Source organism: Onychostoma macrolepis, chromosome 17 (genome assembly GCF_012432095.1).
Source record: "Onychostoma macrolepis isolate SWU-2019 chromosome 17, ASM1243209v1, whole genome shotgun sequence".
Classification (NCBI taxonomy): Eukaryota; Metazoa; Chordata; class Actinopteri; order Cypriniformes; family Cyprinidae; genus Onychostoma; species Onychostoma macrolepis.
Genome location: NC_081171.1, coordinates 23,297,634 through 23,323,047, shown reverse-complemented (window position 1 = coordinate 23,323,047; position 25,414 = coordinate 23,297,634). Strand labels below are relative to the sequence as shown.

General features: G+C 39.7%; 1 protein-coding gene across 1 annotated transcript; it reads right to left on the bottom strand.

Annotated features, from left to right (window-relative positions):
- Positions 1–50: 50 nt before the first annotated feature.
- ttbk2a (tau tubulin kinase 2a) lies at positions 51–24,100 on the bottom strand. The gene is given in 17 exon segments (XM_058749711.1): positions 51–5,070; positions 7,173–8,068; positions 10,145–10,264; positions 10,267–10,476; positions 12,318–12,876; positions 12,981–13,192; positions 13,282–13,486; positions 13,591–13,748; positions 13,832–13,957; positions 14,048–14,140; positions 14,249–14,314; positions 14,437–14,541; positions 17,289–17,429; positions 17,776–17,849; positions 19,613–19,760; positions 20,684–20,828; positions 23,837–24,100. Coding segments are annotated over 16 exon segments (3,627 nt in total). The 5' UTR covers positions 20,753–20,828; positions 23,837–24,100; the 3' UTR covers positions 51–4,625.
- Between the last annotated feature and the right edge of the window lie 1,314 nt (positions 24,101–25,414).

Genomic DNA, 25,414 nt, shown 5'->3' with positions numbered 1-25,414 from the left:
AACGCTTTACGTCAGGTTTTCAAAACAAAAGTCCGAGACCTGTTGGCATGCTGAATGAAAATTTTATTCATAGCAAGTTTATAAAAATAAAATACAAAATAATTCCAACGGAAAAAAAAAACAACTAAACGAAAAATAACACTGTACAAGGCATTTATGATACAAATAAAAATAACACAAATAATTACAATAATGTACAATGTCCCACCCCATAACATTCTTTTGTACACTGTACATTTAACTTCACAAATTGTGAACAACAATATGTAGTAAGAAAAAAATTAATAAATAAAAATTGTACAAATGTAAAACTGTATCATGTATTATTTTCTTTTCTCATACTGTTACATCATTACGTGTCATTTTGCGACAATTAATAATATAGCAGTAATAGAGAAATTCAGCCTTTGGAACATTCACAACTTTCTAGTTTTGTTCATTCCCTTTGCATTGTTAGAGAAGAAATGCAAACAGAGAAATCGTAGCTACTACACAGATTAACTTTCAGTCCATTGTCAAAACAATACTGTGCAGTTTCAGTGTTCGATATACAGATATACAGACAAAATGCATGGAGAAAAAAAAAAAGGTAGTGATCCAACAAGCAAAGAAAAACAACCTCAGTGACATAAATTTGTTTTTAAATAGTCTGTTTTGTATGGGATAAAACCAGTATACTAAATGGTATTTCACTAATCAATAAATAGATGGACAATTCTGTGCTGTTTTCTTTGTTATTAAACAGCAATCTGATAAACATGAAAAGTTTGTTATGATGAAATTTGCTTGTAATCTCCTTCGGCCAAAGGATTTATTGCAGTGATGGTAGAAAACAGCTATTTTTAATATGGTGATTGACCAGATAGTGTCTTAAATCTGACTCATTAATACCAAAAACTGACTATATATTATACAAGGCTGTGATTGCAACTGTAATTAGTGTCTGACTAATGTGATGCTATATTAATAATTAAAATAAATAAAAATAAATAAATAAATCTTGCTACTTATGCCTTTTCTCTAATCCCTATATTTCATACTGTGAGAAAATATTAGGATTTTTATGATGCCATATGCTGATATCCCACATGCTCTGGTAAATCACCTACCAGATTACATCCTCATACACATAAATGCATATTAACCAGTTGAGGATTGAGTTGGTACACAAACTGTCTCTCTGCAAGTGCTGATATAAAGTTAAAACATGGGTAATGAGGTTAATAGAATCAATTTAAGACATAAACCAGAGGACAGACAGGAAAACAAACATGAAGGCCCTATTTACAAGCTGACAGTTCTTATCAGGCTACAAACTCCTGGTATATGAAAACTTGTAAGCTGTGTTTATTGTACATGGCAGCGTTTTGTTATTTTTCTGTAGCTCATGCAAAGAGTTGGCCTTCTATGGGAAGTGGAAGCTATATTACAGCATTGTACAGGCGGAGAAGGAAGACGGCTGTGTAACTTAATGTTCCGGTCTTTGAAGGGAATTAGCTGCATGCTTTTTAAAAATAGGTATCATCATTTTTTTCATGAACTCTGAAACATGTAAAACTTTGATATGAATGACAAATGCCAAATAGCAGCCCAAAATGCTGAGGTTCTGGAATGTAAACTAACTTTTGTTCAGTTTTGTTTGATTGGATATATCATGTGGCACATATAATAAAACTATACGTTTAATCAATGATTATTGGCTACTGTTATCATACCAGAACTCTTCCCATAAAATAAGAAATTATTGCAATTTTAAAACCTTCCCTTTTAACATTAAGTTGACAGATCTCTGATATTGTATGCAAGGTGAGCAATCATTTTTGATATGCAAAGCCAAGACACGCAGAGAGAATCTGCTTGGAATCTGTAAAATGGGTTAACAATGGTAAATGTTTAACAGAGCTAAGAGTACGTCAATCTTATTAGTAGCTGAAAGCACAAATCACATCAACTAAAATATTGTATATTCAAAATGCAATGATGGAGGGTCATTGCAAAGTATAACAGGCATAGATTATATGAGGGCCTGCAAATAACCAGTAAAAACAAGTGTGACTTATATGACATTGTGTTCTGCTGGAAATGGTACATTGCTGTGGGATACCAGAGGCTCTACAGAAAAGGAAAACGAACAGATAGTTAGTGTCTCCAGATTCTGAAAGCTTGAGCCTGCCTTATATACAATATACTCCAAAGCAAAACTTCTTGAGGCACGTCAAAACGCAAGAACACTTTTTTTCCCCCCGATTGTTTCAGTGATCACCATATCTTGAAAAACTCTTCCTCTTGCAAACTAAGTGAGGTCAGAAACAGTCTACGCAAGAATAAGCACATGGTCCCATTGAACACAGGCATAGTTCACCCAAACATGAGAATTCTGTCATCATTTACTCACCTTTATGTAGCTCCAAAACTTTTTTCGTGTGGAACACACAAGAATATCTTTTGAAGAATGTTGGTAACCAAACAGTTTTGGTTAATCAGTGATTATTCATCACCGATTAACCAATCACTTACTTCTATTGTATGGACAAAAAATACTTTCTGATATTTTCTTATATGTTCCACAGAAAGTTTTGGAACAACACAAGGGTGGGTAAATGATGACAGATTTTTATTTAGGTGTAAACTAACTCAGTAAGTCTAACTCTTGCTCCGCTCATGATTTTACTTGAGCTAAAAATAAACTCTTAAGCCCAAAGTGTATACTTCGTTTATGTATGTGTATGTTAGCGTATGCGTACAGTCGAACGCACAGCCTTTCAAAGTAAACTCCATTTGATAGCAAACGCAAACATAGGTTCATCTTAGTCCAGTGTCTGCACTACTTTTCTCCAGAAGTTATTATGACTGATAAAAATATATTTGTACTCTTTTAAACTAAAGATGCTGCTGTCTCATTAACCCCTCACGCATGCGCTTCTCAGTGCAGGTGTGTGTTGCTGTTGCAGTTGCTATTTGCCTTTTCTATTTATCTTTAGTTTCATTTTCTACTGTGAAACAGCGGCCAGTGTTGCCACCTTGTGGAACAACTGATTAGTGCAAAACAAATTGAATGCACATGTGACCTGCAATGTACATGAGGTTACAAAAATTGAGTGGTGCACATGCGTACTATCATAGATATATATATATATATATATATATATATACACACACACATATCTATGCATACTATTCTGGTGATGAAATTTGTGTCACGCACACTGTTCATGGATTCTCACATACATGTAAAAACCGAAGTATACTTTGGGCTTTACCATGTAAGAAAACTAATGACTGACTTTTTGTTTCAGAGATTTTGAATGCAACATGCTAATTAGGGCTGTCAAAATATTTTTCGAATTTCAAATATTTGTCGAATTTCAAATAAAAATTCTAATTTTTAGGTGTGCATTAAGGAGGCAGCCTTATCAGTGGCGCTCAAGATGCAATGACGATGTAAGTATCGTTGCATTATAATGTTTTTGTTAGCCTATCCAGTTGAAGCCACTAGATACGATGCTGCTGTGTTGTTCATTAAAAATATTACGGAAAAAGAGAACATCAATGGGGAGAAGATCTTGTTTACATCAAAACTGAAACCAAGCCATTCACACAGAACGCATATTTCACGCATTTTCTAAAGGGACACATATTACCGTTGCACTCGCATCTGCAGCTGCATGTTTAGAAAGCCATGTAAAATTAATGCGAGTTCAACTTTGAAAAAACATATCTCGAGACTTTATAGTGGGGGGGTTTTTCCCCATCCCACTGCAGCTCATGTTCTTTAATGAAAAAAGCCAAGTGATTGGCTTTCGGCCCTTTGTATTAAACTATGCAAACATGATGCTGCTTTGTTTATAGTTGTTTAAGCAACTTAATTAATTATAATTGGTTTACAAACATTATTTTAAACATTATGCACTTTTTTCACAGATAGTCATGTTATTTTATTGCTTTGAATAAACAGTCATTGGTAGTATTTTGCTCTAGGCACCCTCTTGTGGCCTCAGGAGAGAAGCCTAAAGCTTTTTCTCACCCTAACTGATATTATGCATTTTAAATTTGAATAGAATTTGGAATATTGATATTTAAGTACAAAATTCGAATTTAGTTTTTCAGCCATTTTGACAGCCCTAATGCCAATTAAAGCATTTCAGTTCACATACTTGCATACAATGTTTGAGGCCATGTCTAAGTGCTGACAGTAGCCAAAGCACAAGCACAGAAATGGTTAATGATGGCATGATCTATCAGTGTACCTGCCACTGCTCAGAGAGGGCTGCAATGCATCAAAGCCCAAATAAATAATGTCATAAATACTATAGTACAGCCAATCTTGATGCAAACCTCACATAGATCATGAATACATACAATCATTATTATAAAAGCTCTGGAATGTTTGAAAGAAAAGAAACTATAAAATACTAAAGATCCAGCCAATCGCCATCATGTATAACCTCCCATGTTCTAAAAGTGACTTTGGTGTTCCCAAAAGCTACTGATGGAGAGAAAGCAAAGGAGTAGCAGATGCGCGAAGGAATGAGAATCATATTTTTCTTTAGCTATTGTGGAAATTTTCACTCTTTCACACTTTCACTCGTTCATATCTTCCACCAGTGTCTGAAACCTGTGGTTGACTATCTGCTCAGCTTGCTTGAGCACCTGACCTCACGGATGCTGGCTTTGCCCTGCTGGGTGTGTACGGTGGAAGAGCGGGCCTGTCTCCCACAGCATCCTTCCTTTGAGTGAGGATGAGAGCGGCGCAGGGGAGGTGAGCCCGATAAACTGGGAGGAGAACGGCTGCGGCCCAGACAGCCCCCACGGTGCTCGTGGCGGGATGGGGAAGAGCTGACAGAGCGCTGTAATGAGGAGTAGCTGCGGGGGGAGGCGCTAGAGCTGCGCTGGTGGAGGTGGTGAGCAGCGGTGGGACCGACGAACACGTGCCTGGCGCCCATGTGCTGAGGGGAGGAGCAGCTGGGGTGCGGAGAGCCACGGGGCGAGCTGGCGTGCATTAGCTGGGCCAGACAGGTCAGCAGATCTGAGTCACTGGTGCTGCCAGCACGAATCCTGTACCGCCGTAGCCTGGAGGAGAAGTCAAATGAAGTTAAACTATGCTATAGCATGCAACTGATGAAGAAATAACAGACTGCCTGATAAACATCTACAATTATCAAAAAAAGGCTTTAGCTACTGCCTAGTAACCATCGAGAACACTACAGCAAACACTAAGCAATTCAATACAAACCACCCAGAACACCTTAGCACCCATCGTTTTAATGTCTAGCAACTTTCCAGGTGATCTGGTTGGGTGCCAGGTGGTTGCTAGGGCGTTCTGCTATGACACAAAAAAAAGAGTCAGTCATGGCCTAATTGTTAGAGAGCTGGACTTGTAACCAAATGTTGTGGGTTCAAGTCTTGGTATCAGCAGGGATTATATGTTGGGGGAGAGAATGACCAGCCCTTTGTTCCACCTTCAATACCATGACATGACTGAGGTGAGATCCTTGAGCAAGGCACTGATCCCCCAACTGCTTCCTGGGTGCTGCAGCAAAAATGGCTGCCCACTGCTCCAGGTGTGTGTGTGTGTGTGCAGTTGGATGGGTGAAATGCAGAGCACAAATTCCGAGTATGGCTATATGTCATGTCACTCACTCGTCATTGCAACTATTTTTATGGTTGATTGGTGCATTGCCATGTGATTGCTAAAATGTTCTGGGTGATTGCTAAGTATCACCAAGGCATTCTGTGGTTGCTAGGGTGTTCTGGATGGTTGCTAGGTGGTAGACAGCATTGCTGACTGATTGCAAAACACATTCTGGATAGCAGATGGGCATTACTAGTGGTCTGAGTGGTTACTGTGGCTAGGGTCTTATTGGTAGTCAGGGTCAATGCTATGTGATTGCAAAATGTATTCTAGGTAATTGTTAGGCATTAAAGGGTCGGTTCACCCAAAAATTTAAATTCTGTCACCAATTGCTCACCCTCATGTCATTCCAAACCCGTAAGACCTTTGTTCATCTTCAGAACACAAATGAAGATATTTCTGATCAAATCCGAGAGCTTTCTGACATCGTTGAAATAGTCTGTTTGACAGTGGTTCAACCGTAATTTTATGAAGCTACGAGAGCTACAAGCTACGCAGGAGCCGACATTCTGCTGTAGAACGTCCATCTCTCTTAGTTCATCTTCTGAATATTCTGGTTCAAATAAGTAAGGGTGGGCAAAAAAGTGCAAGTCATCCTCTCTGTTTACGAAAACTGTTTTAAGTACAGCGTCTTCCTCTGCTTGTAAACAAGCTGCAGCACATCCGGGTTCTACGTAACAGTGTCGGCTCCTGCATCAACAGCAACACAGTCAAGCGCCGTGATACTCTCTTGAATGTGCATCGAAGACTGACATGGAAGAGAAGAAATTGTTGAATAGGTCATTATCTTTGTTTTCTTTGCGCATTTAAAGTATTCTTGTAGTTTCATAAACTTAAGGTTGAACCACTGTTGTCACATGGACTATTTTATTAATGTCCTACCATAATGTACTACCATTCTGGGCCTTGAACGTGGTAGTTATGTTGCTGTCTATGCATTAATTCTGTAATTAATGACAGAATTTTCATTTTTGGGTGAACTATCCCTTTAATAAAACATTCTGGATATTTGCTTAGGTGTTCTCGATAGTAGACAGAAAACTGACAGGAAGCTGATAAGGTGTTTTGATTTTCTTGAGCAGTGGTTTCCAATCCTGGTCCTGGAGAACCCCCGAAACTGCACGTTAGATGTCTCCCTAATCAAACACACCTGATTCAATTCATCAGCTCATTAGTAAAGACTCCAAGACCTCAAATGTGTGTCAGAAGAGAGAGACATCAAAAACGTGCAGTGTTGGGGGTTCTCCAGGATTGGGAACCACTGGTCTAGAATGTCAGAAATTTCGGTCTAGGGCAGTGGTTTTCCATTCATGGTCCTGAAGCACCCCTAACACTGCACGTTTTAGAAGTATCCCTAATCAAACACACCTAATTCAACTCATTAGCTCATTAGTAAATAGGCTACTCAAAGAACTCAAATGTGTGTCAGATAAGAGAGACATCAAAAACGTGGAGGACCAGGACTGGGAACCATTGGTCTAGGGCTAGAGATTGCACGTATGCACAATAACAATATGTTAGCTATATGTTTGCTAACTACCTTCCATCCACAGTGGAGCGGCTAGGAGGTTTTCCAGGTGGTGGACGGGGCATGAAGTGTGCAGTAATGGCTTCCTCGCTTGTTGTGGGGGTAACTGGACGTGGTATCTTGCTCTTCCGTAAAAGTGGGCTGGAGGATGAGGACAGTGAGGGAGCATCATCTCCATGACGATCGGAAGGAGAACCCAGAAGTGATTCTTCATCTTGAGAGCGTTCAGAAGAGGCAGAAGAAATCTGGTCCCGCTGCATAGCAGCCACGATTACACGCCTGTCGGAGGATAGCGACGGGGAAGCGGAGGGTGAAATTGGAATGTGGTGAACCCTCCTTTGCAGCAGCTTCTCTTTAGCAGATCCAGGTGGTGGATCCAGAAGGCTAGATGGTTCTAACACTGGAATACGGCTGTGCCGACGACTGGGGTCTTGTTTGGGAGCAGAGACTGGAGAAGTAGGGCCATTTCTGGAAGGAGCATCTTCCTTTCTCTCCTCCAAAGTGCACTGGTTGGGCTCAATGGAGCACTCAATGATGGGAGACTCCCTCTTGGGGTCTTTTAGTTTTGGGGGCTGCTCGTTGCCATCTCTCTGTGTGTCTGAAGGAGGTGTAAGACAGCCATTCATCAGAACTGGGCTACGCGGAGAGGGAGGTGTCCGTGGAGACGGAACCAGGTTTGGCACTGGGCTTGAAGGTTTCAGAGGGCCATTTCCATTTAGCAAAGGATCCCCCTCAACATTAGAGGGGCTGGTTGGCTGGAAGGCAACCTGCTCCTGTGGGGAGTTGATGTCAGCTGTGTTGTCATGTGGATGCATCTCATTGTTGCCATTTTCAGTATCGCGTCTCTCCAGTGGAACACTGTCGGATGCAGATTGGGAGGACAGCACAGAGGGGCGCTGAGCTGTCAGCTGAGAGAGGGATAGAGAAAATTAGCTATAGGTTACATAAATGTTCATGCCCTTGATGTCACCTGGGGGTCACAAATTCAGGTTCAGTCTTGATATAGATGCTTGTATTGGTAACCAAACATGCTTGCATGCAGATATAAATAGATCTTTGACAAACCACACACAACATCTTTATGTTAGTGAAAAGAGAATATCCTTCACACCAGGGGTGTCCAATCCTGCTATTGGAGGGACAACGTCCTGCAGAGTTTAGTTACAATTTGTTTCAAAACACCAAGCTGGGATATTTCTAGTAATCCAGAAGAACTTAACTGGTTCAGGTGTGTTTAATTAGAGTTGGAGCTAAACTTTGCAATACAGTTGCACTCCAGAAGCAGGATTAGACACCCTTGCTTTAGACAACTTGGATGAAAAGCAAAACCTGACTGAATTAAACAGGATAAAAGATGGTTAGTCACATATTCAGAGGAACAAAAACACATAAGCCCTGTTCCAAAACTTAGTGACTGATTTGGAACTCTCTAAATAAGCATTACTTCTGTATGGCACAAACAACGCACACAATTATCTCCTGAAGTGGAGTGAAGCACTTGACTTACAACCGATTCCAACTGAGTTTCAAGTTAGCATGATGCTAAGCTAACACAGTGGCCCTCCAGGAGCAGGATTGAGCACCCCTGTCATTAACAGTACAAGGGTCACAAAAACACTAGCGACCAGAGCATGTGAGCGGAGCGGTGAGAATTTCCACTCCCCGCTCACATGGGTGTTCGCTCCCCCCGCTCCACCGCTCAAAGTCGCACCAGACCGCTCCGCTCAATCCTGCTCCCCGCTCACCTACAATTTCATCCCGCTCCGGTGAAATCGCTCCACGCTCGTTCAAATTTAAAATTCCTCTGCATGCCTAAAAAACCTGCCGTTTTCAACCGAAGCCTTACGCCTAGGAAACACTGCCTGCATGGCGGACGTGGAGCGGGTTTGTTGCGTGACTACTGCGGAAAAAATCCGCTACACTTCTATTCTGTCGCGGGGCCGCGGTTGCGGTGTGGTTGGACCGCACCTGATACGCGTGTATTCCGCAGGCAGTGTGGCTGCTCTAATCTGTTAACATAGGCGCGGAAAGGAAAATCAACACGCAGCAAACCCGCTCCGCAACGCGTCCACCACAGCAACAGCAACATCAGTCAAAATAGAACATATATTTATTTCAAACAAACACGATTAAAATACGAATCCTCACATACTGAAATCGTATCACCGCATTCCTGTTCATGTTCAACATCATTATCATCTAGTTTTTTGACAGGAATTGTGCACCTGTATGTCGGTTTGCTTTTGGAAATATTTCACGAACTCCATCTCTGGGAGTTCACAACGAATGATTTTTGAAGTGTAGGCTGACAGTTTTGTTAATTGTTGAAGGCCAGGTGAATTCTGGGTGGATTTGTGCATGCCCTAGACTTGTGGTGTGAGCGGTATCGGAGCGGAACCGGAGCGAGACAGAGCGATCGCTCCGGCCTTTGGATAAAAACCCGCTCCGCGCTCCGACTATATTTCGCACGCTCCACTCCCCGCCCACTCCGCTCTGCTCACATGCTCTGCTAGCGACAGCCCTGCAAGTAATAAAATGTAAAACAATAAAATTTACTATATACCTAGAAAAGATAACCTGTTGTACAATACACCAGGCTCCAATATTGTTATTACACTGCAACAAACACTAGAAAGCCTACCTGCTACAGTTAAAAAGTCTATCCCAGACTATCACTATCCTAGGACGCATGTGACTAGGCAGACCCAAACCTAGTTCACTAGGTTTACCAGGAACAGAGCTATTAACAAAGTACACAGGTTTAAGGACAACCTCGACAGAAAACTTTTTGGGCATGCATAATGGACAGAACAGTATTCCTGGGGTTCTTTGAGGAGAGAGCACACAAAAAACTTCAGTCGAATACAACACCAAAAATCAAGAACATACAGAACATAGGAAGCATTAAGACTGGAGAGAAGACATGTTTGGTGGGCAGAGATGGTCGAAGTTATGGGAAGCACGGAATGGGAGTGCCTATTCACCTGCTGAAGCTGAGCGCGGGTGATTCGTATGACTGAGGGGAACTTGGTGTTTGCAGCTGTCGCTGGAATGGCAGGAAGTTTCCTGCGTCCAGGAGAATGAGCAGCACGGGCTGGGAAGGTAGTGGCAGCGAGGCGTGGCACGAGGAGGTGGAAGAGGAAGGGTGGTGTTGGTGGTCTGCAGATTGGCTGCGCCACAACCCAGGCGGGGCTCGCTGGTGGAGGGGGTCCGACAGGGTGGTCGGAAGGGTGAGCGGGCTAGGGGAGCGCAGGTGCAGGGGGCTGCACGTCCTTGCCACAAGCTCCTCAGGTTGGGATGCAGGAGAGGTGGGCAGCTAGAAAAGGAAAGTGGGGAAGAGTGGAAGGGAGGCGAAGAGCGTTTAGTGAGGTGGATCAGGTGAGTCGGAGTGGTGAATGGGTAGTGAAATTGGAGAAGTTAAAGTAAAAAGATGGTCAGAAAATGGCCAGAAAAATAGTAGGAGGTAATGAAGGAAGAGGAAGCAGATGGTTATGTTGGTAGAAGGAATTCACTGACATCTTACTTACCGCAATACTTAAATCAAACTTTCAGAGGGTAAGTAATGTACTTGAAACTGCAACATAGTAATAAATTAAGCCAGCTCTGTGTGGTTTTACAACACTCCTTCCACAGAAAGTGTCCTGACCTGGGCCGTGAGGATACAAGAGCTCAGGTAACAAGATCAGCTTAGCTCAGACTACCGTAAGCTTAAATCACAGACTCGAGGGTGAGCGGTCTGTATCTCATTACTGTGGCTGACAGGTGAGCTGCCCTCAGAGACCACCTTTATCCTGCTGACACTTGTGAGTGTGTGGCATAAAAAGTGTTAACCTTATTTACGACATCCAGAAAAGAGCAGTAGAAAGGAAACTTTAATAAGGGGTGTTTAAGTGAAAAACACTAATTACTGTAATGTTTACATTTTTTTTAAAACTAACAGGCACAGGAGCACAGGAGATTAAAGGGATAGTCTACCCAAAGATGAAAATTACTCCATGATTTACTCACCCTCAAGCCATCCTAGGTGTATATGACTTCCTTCTTTCAGATGAATACAACAAGAGTTATATTAAAAAATGTCCTAGCTCTTCCAAGCTTTATAATGGCAGTGAATGGGTGGTGATATTCAATAGTCTATCATCAATGCATCATAAAAAGTGCTCCACACGGCTCTGGGGGGTTAATAAAGGCCTCCAGAACCGAATCGAGGCATTTTTGTAAAAAAAATATCCATATTTAAAACTTTATAAACTGTAATCTCTAGCTTCCACTAACTGTTGTATGTGCATACATGAGAGAGTGGCGTTCCAGCAGAAAAACGCATTGATTCGCTTCAGGAGGCCTTTATTAACCCCCGGAGCCCCGTGGAGCACTTATTATTATGGATGGATGTACGTTATTGCACTACTGAATACCACAACCCATTCATTGCCATTATAAAGTTTGGTAGAGCCACGACCTTTTATATAACTCTGATTGTATTTGTCTGAAAGAAGAAAGTCATATACACCTAGGATGGCTTGAGGGAGAGTAAATCATGGGGTAATTTTCATTTTTGGGTGAACTATACCTTTTAAGTAACCTTATATTGTGTACCAGTAGGAACCACTGCACCATACACACATGCATTTAATTAACTAGTTTGTCTAGATTACTGTCTTTTTTTTGTTTTGTATATGATTAAAGTGTTGCCAAGATACTTGGCAAAGAGTTACCTCATACTCAGTTCCTGTCTGGCTTGTTCATGTTCGCATTTGTAAGAGAGAAACAGTCTAAAAATTCACCTCATCTAAATTTAGTTAGACACTTGGCAGGGTTTACACAGGCTTCATGTAAAATATTATTGTCTAAAATATAATATGTGTGACAAAAAAAATAAAAAAATTCAAAGTCATTGTGATTTGTACTAAATTTCTGACCACTAGGTGGCACTGTCATCCTACTGTTCAGGTCCCCTTTGGTCATAGCACCGATAACACCTTCCAAAATTTGTCTTGATAAGCTACAGCATTGCCAAGCCTCACGTTATATTTGGCACCTTTGTCATAAGCGAGGAGCTGTTTTGAAACCTTTTCTGAAGATGGGTTTAAAGATCATTTGACCAAATTTTAAATTGTAGACAATTTAGCAAAAAACAGTTTTCTGAGCAATAGTTACCTGTGTGAGTGCTCCTTCGGCCAGTGCCTCACCAGGGCTGGTGGGGGTAACAGGAGGCCCACCAGCAGAGGGGAATACACTGAGCTCCAACCGATCCATCCTTTGAGGGCCCTGGACTGTGTGAGGCATGTGGGCATCTCCATGTACGGGACTGGGAGTGGATTCTTTATCCGGTGATTCATCCATTGGCTGCAAAACTTCTGGCTCCTCTTCACACTCATCAGATGGGCTACTAGTTAGTTTAGTCTCACGACCTGGGCTACTTCCTGCTGCCTCTTTGAAGTCCTGCAGGTCAGAGCCCTTTTCTACCATCACCCAGTCACGCAACTCAACATCTTGTAAACCTGAGCTCAGGTTTAGAGCAACAAAGCCACTGTTAGCTGCACCGTCGCCCTGCTCAGGAGATCCCGGTGAAGCAGGCTTGGGCGAGCCACCACCAGAGCGGAATTCCTCGTCATAGTGCCAAACACGCTCTGTGTGACTTCCGTTCAACATGGCCATGGCAGGGACCCCATCAGCGTCCCGTTCCTGTGCTGTACGAGGTGGCTGCTTGCCAGAACTGGTCACAGAAACCAAAAGAATGCACACCAAGTCTTCAGAGCATACTGAATAGTTGCTGGATACTTGAAAAAATGTTATCTTAAATGTGTAGAAGTCACTTACCAGGCCTCTACAAAACGCTCAGTGTTGGGTTTGGGCTCCAAAGTTAGCCTCTTCTCCAGCTCAAAGCTATGGATGTTGCGCAGTTTCCTCAGAAGAGGAGTGTCTTTATCTGAGGGCACCACCTCTGACCGGACTCGCACTGGTGAACCAATGCTAGGCCCTGCATGGGGGCTCTGATTGCCTTGGTTGCTATGTTCATCCTCTGTTCCCATCTAGAAGAGAATGACAACAGAATATGAAACATCCAAGAATAGTCAAAGATGTCTACGATTGATTCAGTTCTTGGTACATATTCTGGTACCTTCCAGACAGCAGGACAGATTCGGTTCCGGTTGCGGTCCAGGTCCTCCCAGACATCAGTCTCCTGGTTCCTGAGAGGAAGGTTCGGAGATCCAGGCAGGTTCTCGGGCCGAGCATTGTCCCCATCACTGAGGTGCTCATCTTGCAGAACTTCATCTGTGTTCTCCTTCAGAAGATCTCCAGGCAGCAGTGAGGCATTCACAACGCTGGAAGAAAACAGAAGCACCAGAGAACACTTCATGGTGATACCACTACTAGGAAAATTCAAATGTTTAAGACCAAATGAAAGTAAAGCAGTCACATGATTTACCCCATCTGAGCTGGTGTGAGGCGAGTATGGTGCTGTGGCGTGTTTGCCGCAGTGGTGATTGTCAGTGGGCTATCTGAGTTCATCCTTTCCCAATCATACGGGTCATTTTCCACTACGTAGTAGGTTCTCATGCTATTCTCAAAAATGGTCCTCAGTAGCTAGTGCAGAGAAAAAGTTTCACATGAGATTGACCTATAACTGCTATATATTTCATTGATCTATTAAATTGTCAAATTTTTACCTGATAGTCAGGTTTGGTAAAGTAGTCCAAATTACTGATGTGCTCCAGAAAGATACTGAATTCTGGGGGCAGATGTTTCAACATGAGCCGATGATCGTACGTCTCTTTTAACTTCCCCACTTGCTCCTAATGCATAAATACACAAATATCATCATCATCACTTCCCAACAAACAAGAAAATGCTTTTCACAGCACTTCCTCCTGCCTGATCAGCACCTTGTCTTTTATCTTCCTCCAGGGTATCTGCCCAACCATGAACTCCACCAGCATGTAGAACAAAGACCACAAGTCATCATGTCTTCCCATTTCCTGTGAGAGTAAGACCAAAACAAATCGGATCAGACCAGAAATATCCTGGTAGCTGAAGCATTATCAACAACAGCTGAGACTGTGCAGGAACAACAGGGGGATTCTTACCTTGTTCTTATGGGCATTGATTGAGGCGTATCGTACTGTACCTCTAAACCCTGCAACAGGACGGGGCTGAGAGAGAATAGAATCTTACAGTACACAAATACATAAAACCCTGCAACAAATAAATACTCACAAACATACAAACAGGTACAGTCAGAAATACTGCATTAGAAATGACTATTGATACTGACCGGTCTGACTTCTAGGCAGGAGTTTGTAAATTGGCGCGCCAAACCAAAATCTAACATGTAGCAAGTTCGACATGTGCTAGGGAATCGGCCCATGGCAAAGTTGGACTGAAAACAGTGTGAACAAGTCATTCATTAAGGTTGCTAAGTATACTGCTATTTATTCATAACACAGAAATGTGTGACCACTGCTGGCAAAATAAGTCAGAATGAGCAAATTTTGTTTTCATATTCTCTATTAAAGAAACCTTCTAAATGATGTAAGATTTGTTGGACTGGGACAAAAAACGACTGAGCTACACCAATAAAGTCAGCAAAGTCCATTTTGTGAAAAATCTAGTTAAAAGTTTTCTGAAGGTTCCAAAACAAAATCACCAAACAACCATACCTTAAAAATCCCTGGTAATACCACCATGGGAAAAATATGTGTTCAACTTTTTTCCATGATACCACAATGCACCGGGCGGGGTGTTTTGACCAATCACAGAAGAAGTTCAATTGGCTCACATACAGGTGCTGGTCATATAATTAGAATATCATCAAAAAGTTGATTTATTTCACTAATTCCATTCAAAAAGTGAAACTTGTATATTATATTCATTCATTACACACAGACTGATATATTTCAAATGTTTATTTCTTTTAATTTTGATGATTAGAGCTTACAGCTCATGAAAGTCAAAAATCAGTATCTCAAAATATTAGAATATTTACATTTGAGTTTGAATAAATGACCATCCCTACAGTATAAATTCTGGGTATCTCTTGTTCTTTGAAACCACAATAATGGGGAAGACTGCTGACTTGGCAATGATCCAGAAGACGAACATTGACACCCTCCACAAAGAGGGTAAGTCACAGAAGGTCATTACTGAAAGGTGTGGCTGTTTACAGAGTGCTGTATCAAAGCATATTAAATGCAAAGTTGACTGGAAGGAAGAATTTGGGTAGGAAAAGGTGCACAAGCAACAGGGATGACCGCAAGCTTGAGAATACAGTCAAGCAAAGCCGATTCAAACACTTGGGAGAGCTTCACAAGGAGAACTGAAGCTGGAGTCAGTGCGTCACCAGAGTCACCACGCTCAGGCGTCTTCAGGAAAAGGGCTACCAAGCCACTTCTGAACCAGAGACAACGTCAGAAGCATCTTAACTGGGCTGTGGAGAAAAAGAACTGGACTGTTGCTCAGTGGTCCAAAGTCCTCTTTTCAGATGAAAGTAAATTTTACATTTCATTTGGAAATCAAGGTCCCAGAGTCTGAAGGAAGAGTGGAGGCACAGAATCCATGTTGCTTGAAGTCCAGTGTGAAGTTTCCACAGTCAGTGATGATTTGGGCTGCCATGTCATCTGCTGGTGTTGGTCCACTGTGTTTTCTGATGTCCACAGTCAACGCAGCCATCTACCAGGAAATTTTAGAGCACTTCATGCTTCCTTCTGTTGACAAGCTTTATGGAGATGCTGATTTCATTTTCCAGCAGGACTTGGCACCTGCCCACACTGCCAAAGGTACCAAAAGCTGGTTCAATGACCATAGTGTTACTGTGCTTGATTGGCCAGCAAACTCGCCTGACCTGAACCCCATAGAGAATCTATGGGGTATTGTCAAGAGGAAGATGAGAGACACCAGACCCAACAATGCAGATGAGCTGAAGGCCACTATCAGAGCAACCTGGGCTCTCATAACACCTGAGCAGTGCCACAGACTGATCGACTCCATGCCACGCCGCATTGCTGCAGTAATTCAGGCAAAGGAGCCCCAACTAAGTATTGAGTGCTGTACATGCTCATACTTTTCATTTTCATACTTTTCAGTTGGCCAAGATTTCTAAAAATCCTTTCTTTGTATTGGTCTTAAGTAATATTCTAATATTTTGAGATACTGATTTTTGACTTTCATGAGCTGTAAGCTCTAATCATCAAAATTAAAAGAAATAAACATTTGAAATATATTAGTCTGTGTGTAATGAATGAATATAATATACAAGTTTCACTTTTTGAATGGAATTAGTGAAATAAATCAACTTTTTGATGATATTCTAATTATATGACCAGCACCTGTATATGCATCTTTTCCTCCAATTCTTTTATTGATAATAATTACTATATTCATCATAATATAGTAATTTTATATTTGTATAAGAACAAAGATGCAAATAAAGTGGAGAATCATTCAAGTAAGGAAAACAAGTAATAAAAATCACAAATAAAGTAGTTCAATTAAGAGCAGTGAGTGATTCCATCTTTTCTCTTACTTTCAAATGTCTTTTTCTTCAACAGTTAACCAAACGTTTACTAAAGATAATGTTTGCGTGAATACTCGACAAGACTTGAAATACTTTTCTGTGTGTATGTATATATCGGGATCGGTGTCTGAAAGGTGTCTTTGTGCGCACGCTTCGGATGTGTCAGTCAGCGCGAGTAAGATCCTTTTTGTGGCTTATCGCTCTTAATAACTCTTTTAACATCAATAAAGTCCAGCAAATAATATTCTCATTCCTGCATGTTCCTTTCAAAACCGAAACCAAAATGTCAGACACAAGTGCTTTGCTTTCGATGGAAAAAAGCAACTTTTTAAAACAAAGAAGGTAGACCTCTCAAAAAACATACAAATAAAGATCATTTTAGATGTTTAATTACTATGTGGAGCATTGGGATCGCTAGACGAGGGCTTAATTAACAAATTTTTTGTGATTACCTCAAATTTGACCAAAATATACATTTTTCACTTGTTTTGCCTGTAGCTTGTAATTAGCCTATGCGCATTGCGACTCATTTTGCCAGCACGGGTCACATATATTTTGTAATCACTATAATTTGTTGTTGGAGGTAGTTAAAAGAGTTTAAAAGTGTTTCTTACCGGTTTGATGTCACGGTGTAAAAAGCCAACTGAGTGGATGCTCTCAATGGCCGCCAGGATCTGCAGACCCAGTCTGAGTGTAGTGCTGATTGTGAAAGTGCCACGGTTCATGCTCCTCCTCAGATCCGCTAAATTACGGCCCTGCAAAAGCCAAAAATTTTGGTGGCAAATATTTCATTTGATTGATATTTGATTTGGTTTAATATAAAGTTGTAAATAAATGCACACAGACAAATCTGAATCTTACGTGCACAGTTAAATTAATGTATATTGTAGGTAAGTGATACATTTACAGGTTTTTTTTGTTTTTGATGACTCAGTTGATTTAACCATCTTTATTGTCTGTTTATCATCTTCATAGCTTTTTGTATACATTGCTGCACTCTCACATTACAACTTTTAGGCTTGGAAGATTATCACAAATTAATTGTAATATTAGGCACACATTAAGTTAGAATAAATGCATAACCTGTCAATCAGACCTCACCTGAAGCTCCATGACAACATAGTTAAAGCGATCATTGCGGCCACATCCAACAAACCGACAAACGTGATCTTTTCCTGAAACAACGAGATGGCACTTTGTTAGACTACATATCATTGTAACTCATTTTATGGCAAGCAGTCATATAGAAAGTCATTTTCATATAGAAGTCTAAAAGGTACAGAGGCAAATAAGCATGTTTAATTCTAAAGATCAAAGAGTTTGTTTTGATACATGAAACCATGATGAAAATGTAACTGGACTGCAAAGAGAAAATGCGACAAAAGTTTGGAATTTGACCACTTCACAAGACATATTGTAAACAGTAAGTTTGTTTCTTTTTCCGTCCATGTGCTCCACTTCTCCTCCTAATGGAGGTCTGTACAGAGGAGGGGGGTTTATGGCTTTAGTCCAGTTTATGGCTCAGCTCTCCTGGGACGCTCTCTGGGCCGCAGTTGCAGATCATACCGGCTTCAGCCATATTCTACTCTGATCTACTCCTGCCTTCTGCCCTGACACACCCTACAGTCCCCCGCAAGACCCTCTCTTACTAATATGCCTCTTCCTCAAGTCCTCTGTTATTATGATTATTCTGAGCACGTTGTTTATTTTCATTATTCATGAAGTATTCGTATACTGAATTATATGAAAAATGACATAACTGTATGAAAAATACTAGTAGATTTGCATATATTACTTAAAATAAAAAGGAAAGTATCATGTCATGTGTTTGTTTACTTCTCTGCTAACAGGTTGGGGGGACGGCGAGTCGACAAGAGATCTCCAGTTACAAGTCTTTCCCTCAGAAAGAGAAAACCACTCTGTCCTATCATTCAGCCTACATGATACAAGTACATTGATTTTTTTTTCATAAGCAGAGTGGAGAGGAGGAAGAAGACTGTAAAAGGAGGGAAAGAGGATAATGATGGTGTCATTGCTGGGCTCTGCTAATTGATTTGTTGATTCTTTGCCCAGAGGAAAAGAAGACACGGTTTGATTTCAAGCTTGGCTACTGATCCTTAAAGTCCGAAGAGCTGCTTAACAATCATTTTGCTCTATTTGATACTATTAAGATTTCCTCTTTGAATCACAAAATTCAGGGTTGCATTTATCTTGTGCAAAACTTTGCGAATTTCAATGAAGGAGACTGCATTAAACTTGAACACAGAAATGTATACTATATACAACCAGTAAAACAAAAAAGTATGTAACAAAGTGACATCAGATACACTACCATTCCAAAGTTTGGGGTCACTACGATTTTTTAATATTTGCATTTATTGATGTAACACATTTATTTGATCCAAAAATACAGTAAAAAGAGTAATGTTTGTGAACTACTATTACAACTTAAAATGATTGCTTTCTATTTTAATATATTTTAAAATGTAATTTATCTTGTGATTACAAAGACGACTTTTCAGCAGTTCACGTCAGTTTCCTTCTAGTATGCTGATTTGGTACTCAAGAAATGTATTTATTATTATTATCAGTATTGAAAACGTGCTGCAGCTTAATATTAAATTTTTTTGTGAAACGGTAATACATTTTTTAGGATTCTTTGATTAATAGAAAGGTTAAAAGAACAGCATTTATTTGAAATAGAAATAGAAACTTTTACTGTGTCTTTACTGTAACATTTGGTCAATTTAATGGATCCTTGCTGAATAAAAGACCTCTTTTCTTTCAAAATAACCATACTGACCCCCACACTTTTGAATGGTAGTACATGAAACTTAAAAAAAAAGAATAAGCAAATTTGTGAATTTATTCACAAATTAAAGTATGCCATTTGTAAATGTATAAAAATCACATTTATCTACTCTGCTTAATAACTTGCCTTGCAGTTTCTTCAGCACTGCCACCTCCATTTTCAGAACCTGTTTGGGTTGTTGAGCGGACTCTGCTTTCAGAGCCACACTGGTGCGGTTCATCAGGTCCAGAGCCTCGTAGATCTCGCCAAAGCCACCACCGCCAATTTTTTTCAGCTGAGGTAAAAAACAAAGAACAGAGTGATATCACTGTATTATCTTTGAACTGAAAGATGTATGATTAATTATAGATTATTAATAATAATAATTACTAGTAATTAAATTTTTAAAATTTAATTGAACCAATTCAATTCTAAGCCAACTGTTTTTGAACCTGATCCAAATCACATCCATATTAAAATATTAAATGCATCTCAGTTACAGACTAAAATACTAAATTTGACTGTTTTGGTGTAAAATACATTGATTATGGGGGGAAAAAAATTATATAATCAATATAATTAAAATAATTTACCAGGCCCCTTTAAATATTGTACAGCAATAATACTAGATTTAATGCACTCTAATGACTAATGTCCTCTCCAATAGCATCACAGTATATTCTGCACAGCAGTCAGATGAAATTTTCTATTTTTTGCTATTTATTTCTCTTGGCATCACATGTCCCTTTGTGCCACAATCTCTTCTGCCCTCTTGTGCCACTTCCTTTTTCCCCTCAGATCTCCCTGTACAGTGACAAATCTGGTTTTCTCTGGGGATTATGCTCGGTTGATTCAGCAGCAGGCTTATACAACATGTTTCGTCAGAGGAAGCAACGTATTACTGATCAGTGCACTAAAGAAGCTGGTCAGAGTGTGTGTTACAACAGATGAACACACACTGCACTACGAGATCAGCGTGTGGAGTGAGTCACTACCTGTCACTATCTGCACTATCTACTGAAAACAGTCTCACTCACATGCGTAAGCGTAGGCAAACGTATCACATACTTTCCAGAAAGCAGATTTCTGTTTGTTTTTTTTGTTTTTTTATGAGAAACTCTCTCTTTAAGAACTGTCTAATTCAATAACTAGGCTGGCTGGTCATTTAACAAGCCAAGCACTACACTGATGTGCATTAGATAAAACCTGCAGACTTACTACTTTCCATCGTTCCTTCACCAGAATGCCCGCGGACAGGATGTCTGTTTGCTCCTGCCCTGCGCTCATCCTGTCTGTGGTCGAGCTCGTCCCCTAACGCCAGCGACAGGGGTCGGGGTCTGGCATTGGAGCCGTGCGGTGCCCACTGGACGCAGAGAAGGTATTGCGTTAGTATTGCTTGTTGTACTGTGACAGCATTTATAATGCACAATCACAGGCTTCACAGTCAGAAATCAAAACTGCTAAATACAAATTAAATATTTGATTAAGCAAGTTGGATGCCCATTTGCCTCCAATTAAAAAAATACAGCAAATAAAAGAAAATGATCGTAAACATTTTAACTCATATTGAATAAAATCTAAAAATAGCACTTGACTTACTCTAATCTATTGTTACCATTTCTACTTCTCAACTGTATGAGCTCTGGTACACATTCTGAACTATTAAACCTGTTACTATATAAACTTAATTTGTTGATTGAAGTAAACTGTGTGATCTGTGAAAGAGGGAAAATGTTTGACATCAAATTAGTCACAAATCAAAATCTGCATATAACATTCAAGAAATAATTTTAAAATAATACAGACAAATCATTTTTAAAAAATCAAGTCGCACATGACTTGTCAAATTGTCACTGAGCTGTCATCAAATATTTGATGTACATTTCAAAATAAGTTTTCCAGTGCTCTCTTTCAAGAGGTTTTTCTTTGTGGCTAACATAAGTGTCAAAATAAAGGTGTATCTTAAAAATATATACTGATTGTTAAAACGCTGAATGGATACATCATACCACCATCTGGTTGTTTGTAGAAATGGATATTGATGTATTGTTACACCCCTAGCACATGATGTGGGAAAAAAATTAGATATCATGGCTAGGCCTGTCACGATAACAACTTTTTTTGTGTGCGATATATTGCCCCAGAAATAATTGCGATAAGCGATATTATTGTCATTTTAAAGACCATTTTATGCCACTGAATATATAATCATAATGTAACAGCATAATAATGCAAGAAGGCCTACATACTTCCAAATGACAACAAACTTTTAATTTTTAAGAATATTTAGATCAAAGGAAATTAAGTATCAAAATATTAGATACCTTAAAAAACTTGAATAAATAGTAAATAAACATTTTCAAATAAACAAAAAGAAAAATGCACAAAGAACTTGTATGGAGATTTTTCCATCTACAGATTTTTCCCTGACCTTCTTTTCTCTGTAGATTAAGGGTGCACGCTATTGCTGAAAAACACAGTCATTACTTAGCAGTCAGATGTCCGTTTGCACAAAGACAAGACCAAATCTGCAGATTAAACTTTTTTTGTAGAAGCATTTTTTTTTATTTGAACTAGCAACTCATGACTACACCACGTTATGTACGAAAAGCTGCAAAAGACACAGGCGCAAGTGGAATGTGCAAAACATGGTGACATTCATTTTTAAGTAAATATAATGGGCGATATATTGCATCACCAAAAATGATTGAGGTCATGTACATATATTGCGCAATAAGTCGATATATTGATTATTGTGACAGGCCTAATCATGGCAAAGAATAAAAAATTTGTTTAAATTAAAATGGGAATGAATTAGTACAAAGTGGCCACGATTTAACTAAAACAAGAGAATGAATCGATAATGCGCGGCTCATGCAATAGTCACTTTCAAACCAAGCTGCTTTGTGTTGGTCAACGTGCGAATTCACCACAAGCAGAATCTACATAGGGTAACTTTTTTGCCCTTATGAAACTCCTGATCGCAAGGATACTTATTGAAATGACTGGATTTTGTCTGCGAAATTTTGCAGAATAACAGTAAATACTACTGCACCTTTAATTTGTATACTTTCTCTCTGCCAGAGAAAATAGGCTAGTTCCAAAAGAAGCCAAAGCATCAAGTTTTGCGTGACACGGCGCAACGGTCTGGAACAGCGTATGTGAGTGGCGTGGAACACTGAGATTTCCATTCCCACACTGTTAACATCATAATCACCTTGCTCCGATTCCACTCCGGGTTTTCCATGACACACACGCTCATTTGTGACCCTGGACCACAAAACCATAAGGGTCCATTGTTTTTAAATTGAGATTTATATATCATCTAAAAGCTGAATAAATAAGCTTTCCATTGATGTATGGCTTAGGATTGGACAATATTTGGCCGATACGCAACTATTTGAAAATATGAAATCTGCAGGTGCAAAAAAAATCGAAATATTGAGAAAGTCAACAACTGAAAGTTGTCCAGATTAAGTTCTTAGCGATGCATATTACTAATCAAATATTAAGTTTTGATATATTTACGCTAGGATATTTACTAAATATCTTCATGGAACATGATCTAATATCCTAATGATTTTTGACATAAAAGAAAAATCGATTATTTTTTGACCCATATAATGTATTGTTGGCTATTGCTACATATATACCCGTGCTACTCATGACTGGTTTTGTGCTCCAGGGTCACATTTGCTATGCTCTGGAACTTGGATAACACAGACAAGTAGAGCCATACAGCGGAGCATCCCAGCAACATATCACTATTTCACAAATCAAATTGGAAAAAACTGGCTCTGTCTTGTACTAGTTGCTTTGAATAAAAAGGTCAGGCAATTAATAGATACCATTAAAGACACGATATAATCTCTTAAAAGTGAGATAAACTTTTCCTGCCTTTAAAGAGCTTAGTGATTGGCAGCTGTCATTTTTACACGTTACCATGCCAACACTATCTATTAAACTAATGTATTAGAGGTGTGCAGACTGTTAAAAAAAACCCGTATGTAACACTATGAGCTGTTATAATCAGTTTTTTGCAGCGCTTAAGTTATTACCGTTTCATTACTTAAGATTTTTACTTCTTAATAAACACATCAGGCTAGTATCTGCCATATTTAATGTTAATACTCTGTCCGAGTCGGTCTGGTTTAATGGCAGCGGCCCGCTGTTGAAATGTGATCCGCACAGCTCGATGTGTTGCGTTGCTACAGTCAACACCGACAACACATCCACACACTTCACATATCACATACATCTTGTTCATTCCGGTGGCTATGACCTTGAAAACTGCATTTACTGCATTAATATGACTGCAGCTGTCACTGACGGCATGCCACAGAGCCGTGTGTCCGTATCCATGTTACTCACCTCAATCCCGTTCCTCACAGCGCCGGGTGTGGTTTATAAATCTCACAAAATGCGCTTTAAAATCATGTCGAACACGTCAGATGGTGTATATATGCGGACAGCTCATCCATGAGGACGGCGGGAGATATCCTTTCCTCTGACATATGCACAAACAGCGCCGAGTTTTTTTTTTTGTAAACGTCCCTTTATTATCGCGGCTCCTTCAGCATCTCTGCGGATTCGTGACGCGCGTCTCCTCTGATCCGTCTGCTCGCGTGCGCGCTCGTTCACGACGCTATCGCCCTTCGCAACAGCAAGCGCGTGAACTAGCATTCCACACTGCGGGTGCACGTGGAGTGTCAGAGCGCGTCCTCGAGAACTGCTGGAACTTGGGAGAAAGATGCCCTCTTCTGTTTAACCCTCTGGCGCTGTTCGGTCATTTTAGACCGGGGGAAAAAAAATGTTTCGATATTTTAAAAATCGCTACTTCATTGGAATGGTACGAAACTTTTACGGCTTTTATGGCATTCACTATGAGACTACAAAAAATAAAATAAAAAATTGAAAAAAAAATTAATAAAAATAAAAATCATGGACTTGATTCGAAAAAGCTAAATGCTCGCAAAAAAATAATTTAAAAAATTGTCACACTTGTGTTGTTCGCGGTCAACAACAGCGCCATTGGAAATGAATGGGAAATACGCAAAAATACGAACATAGGGCATACAGATTTTTTTAGTGTGTACAATCTACAAATCATTTATGATGCAGAAAAACAGTGCACATCAATGAAGGGGTGATACTCCAGAATATCAAGAGCGCAAAACAGACACACTTGACATATATGAACTATAGCGTGACTAACACAAAGCATGTTTATGCAAAAATGTGAAATAAAATCAATAATTCAGCCACAATGCAGTAAAAACACAGGGGTCACACTCTAAAACATCAAGAGTGCAAAACAGACACACACACACACACACACACACTCAAACACACACTCACAGACACACACACAACACACATTATATACACACACACAAATGAACTGGTGTGGCTGTAACAGTATGTCAATATTGAGCCAGAAGACTCAAATAAAAGGTTAAAATCAGATAGATTAATCTCTGATAAAACATTCCTGCTCATTTTTGTTACTTTTTTTAAAAACTTGGATGTTATGTGTAATAAAATGTTTTTCTCTGTGTTCAGGTTTGACTGTAGTAAAATTAATGCAAAAACTGACATTTCAAAAAGTTTTAAAAAAAAAGTTGTCTTTGAGAATTGTTTTTTGTCTAAAAACAACTAGAGAATTTATAAGCCTTTTATAGAGCTATATAGGAATCTAGTGGCTAAACTAAGTTTTTCTTTTTTTACTACAACCAGATGGTACAAAATATTTGTATTATTTTCAATGGGAAAAATTTATCAAAATTATTGCATAAATATTATATAGTACCATAAAATTCTCTCAAAATACAAAATATAAAAGAAAAAATATTATTGAACAAAAATATATTACATTGATTTTTCTGAAAAAAAAAAAAAGTTACATTTCAAGTGTTTTTCAAAAGGCACTTTTGACTGCGAACAACACAA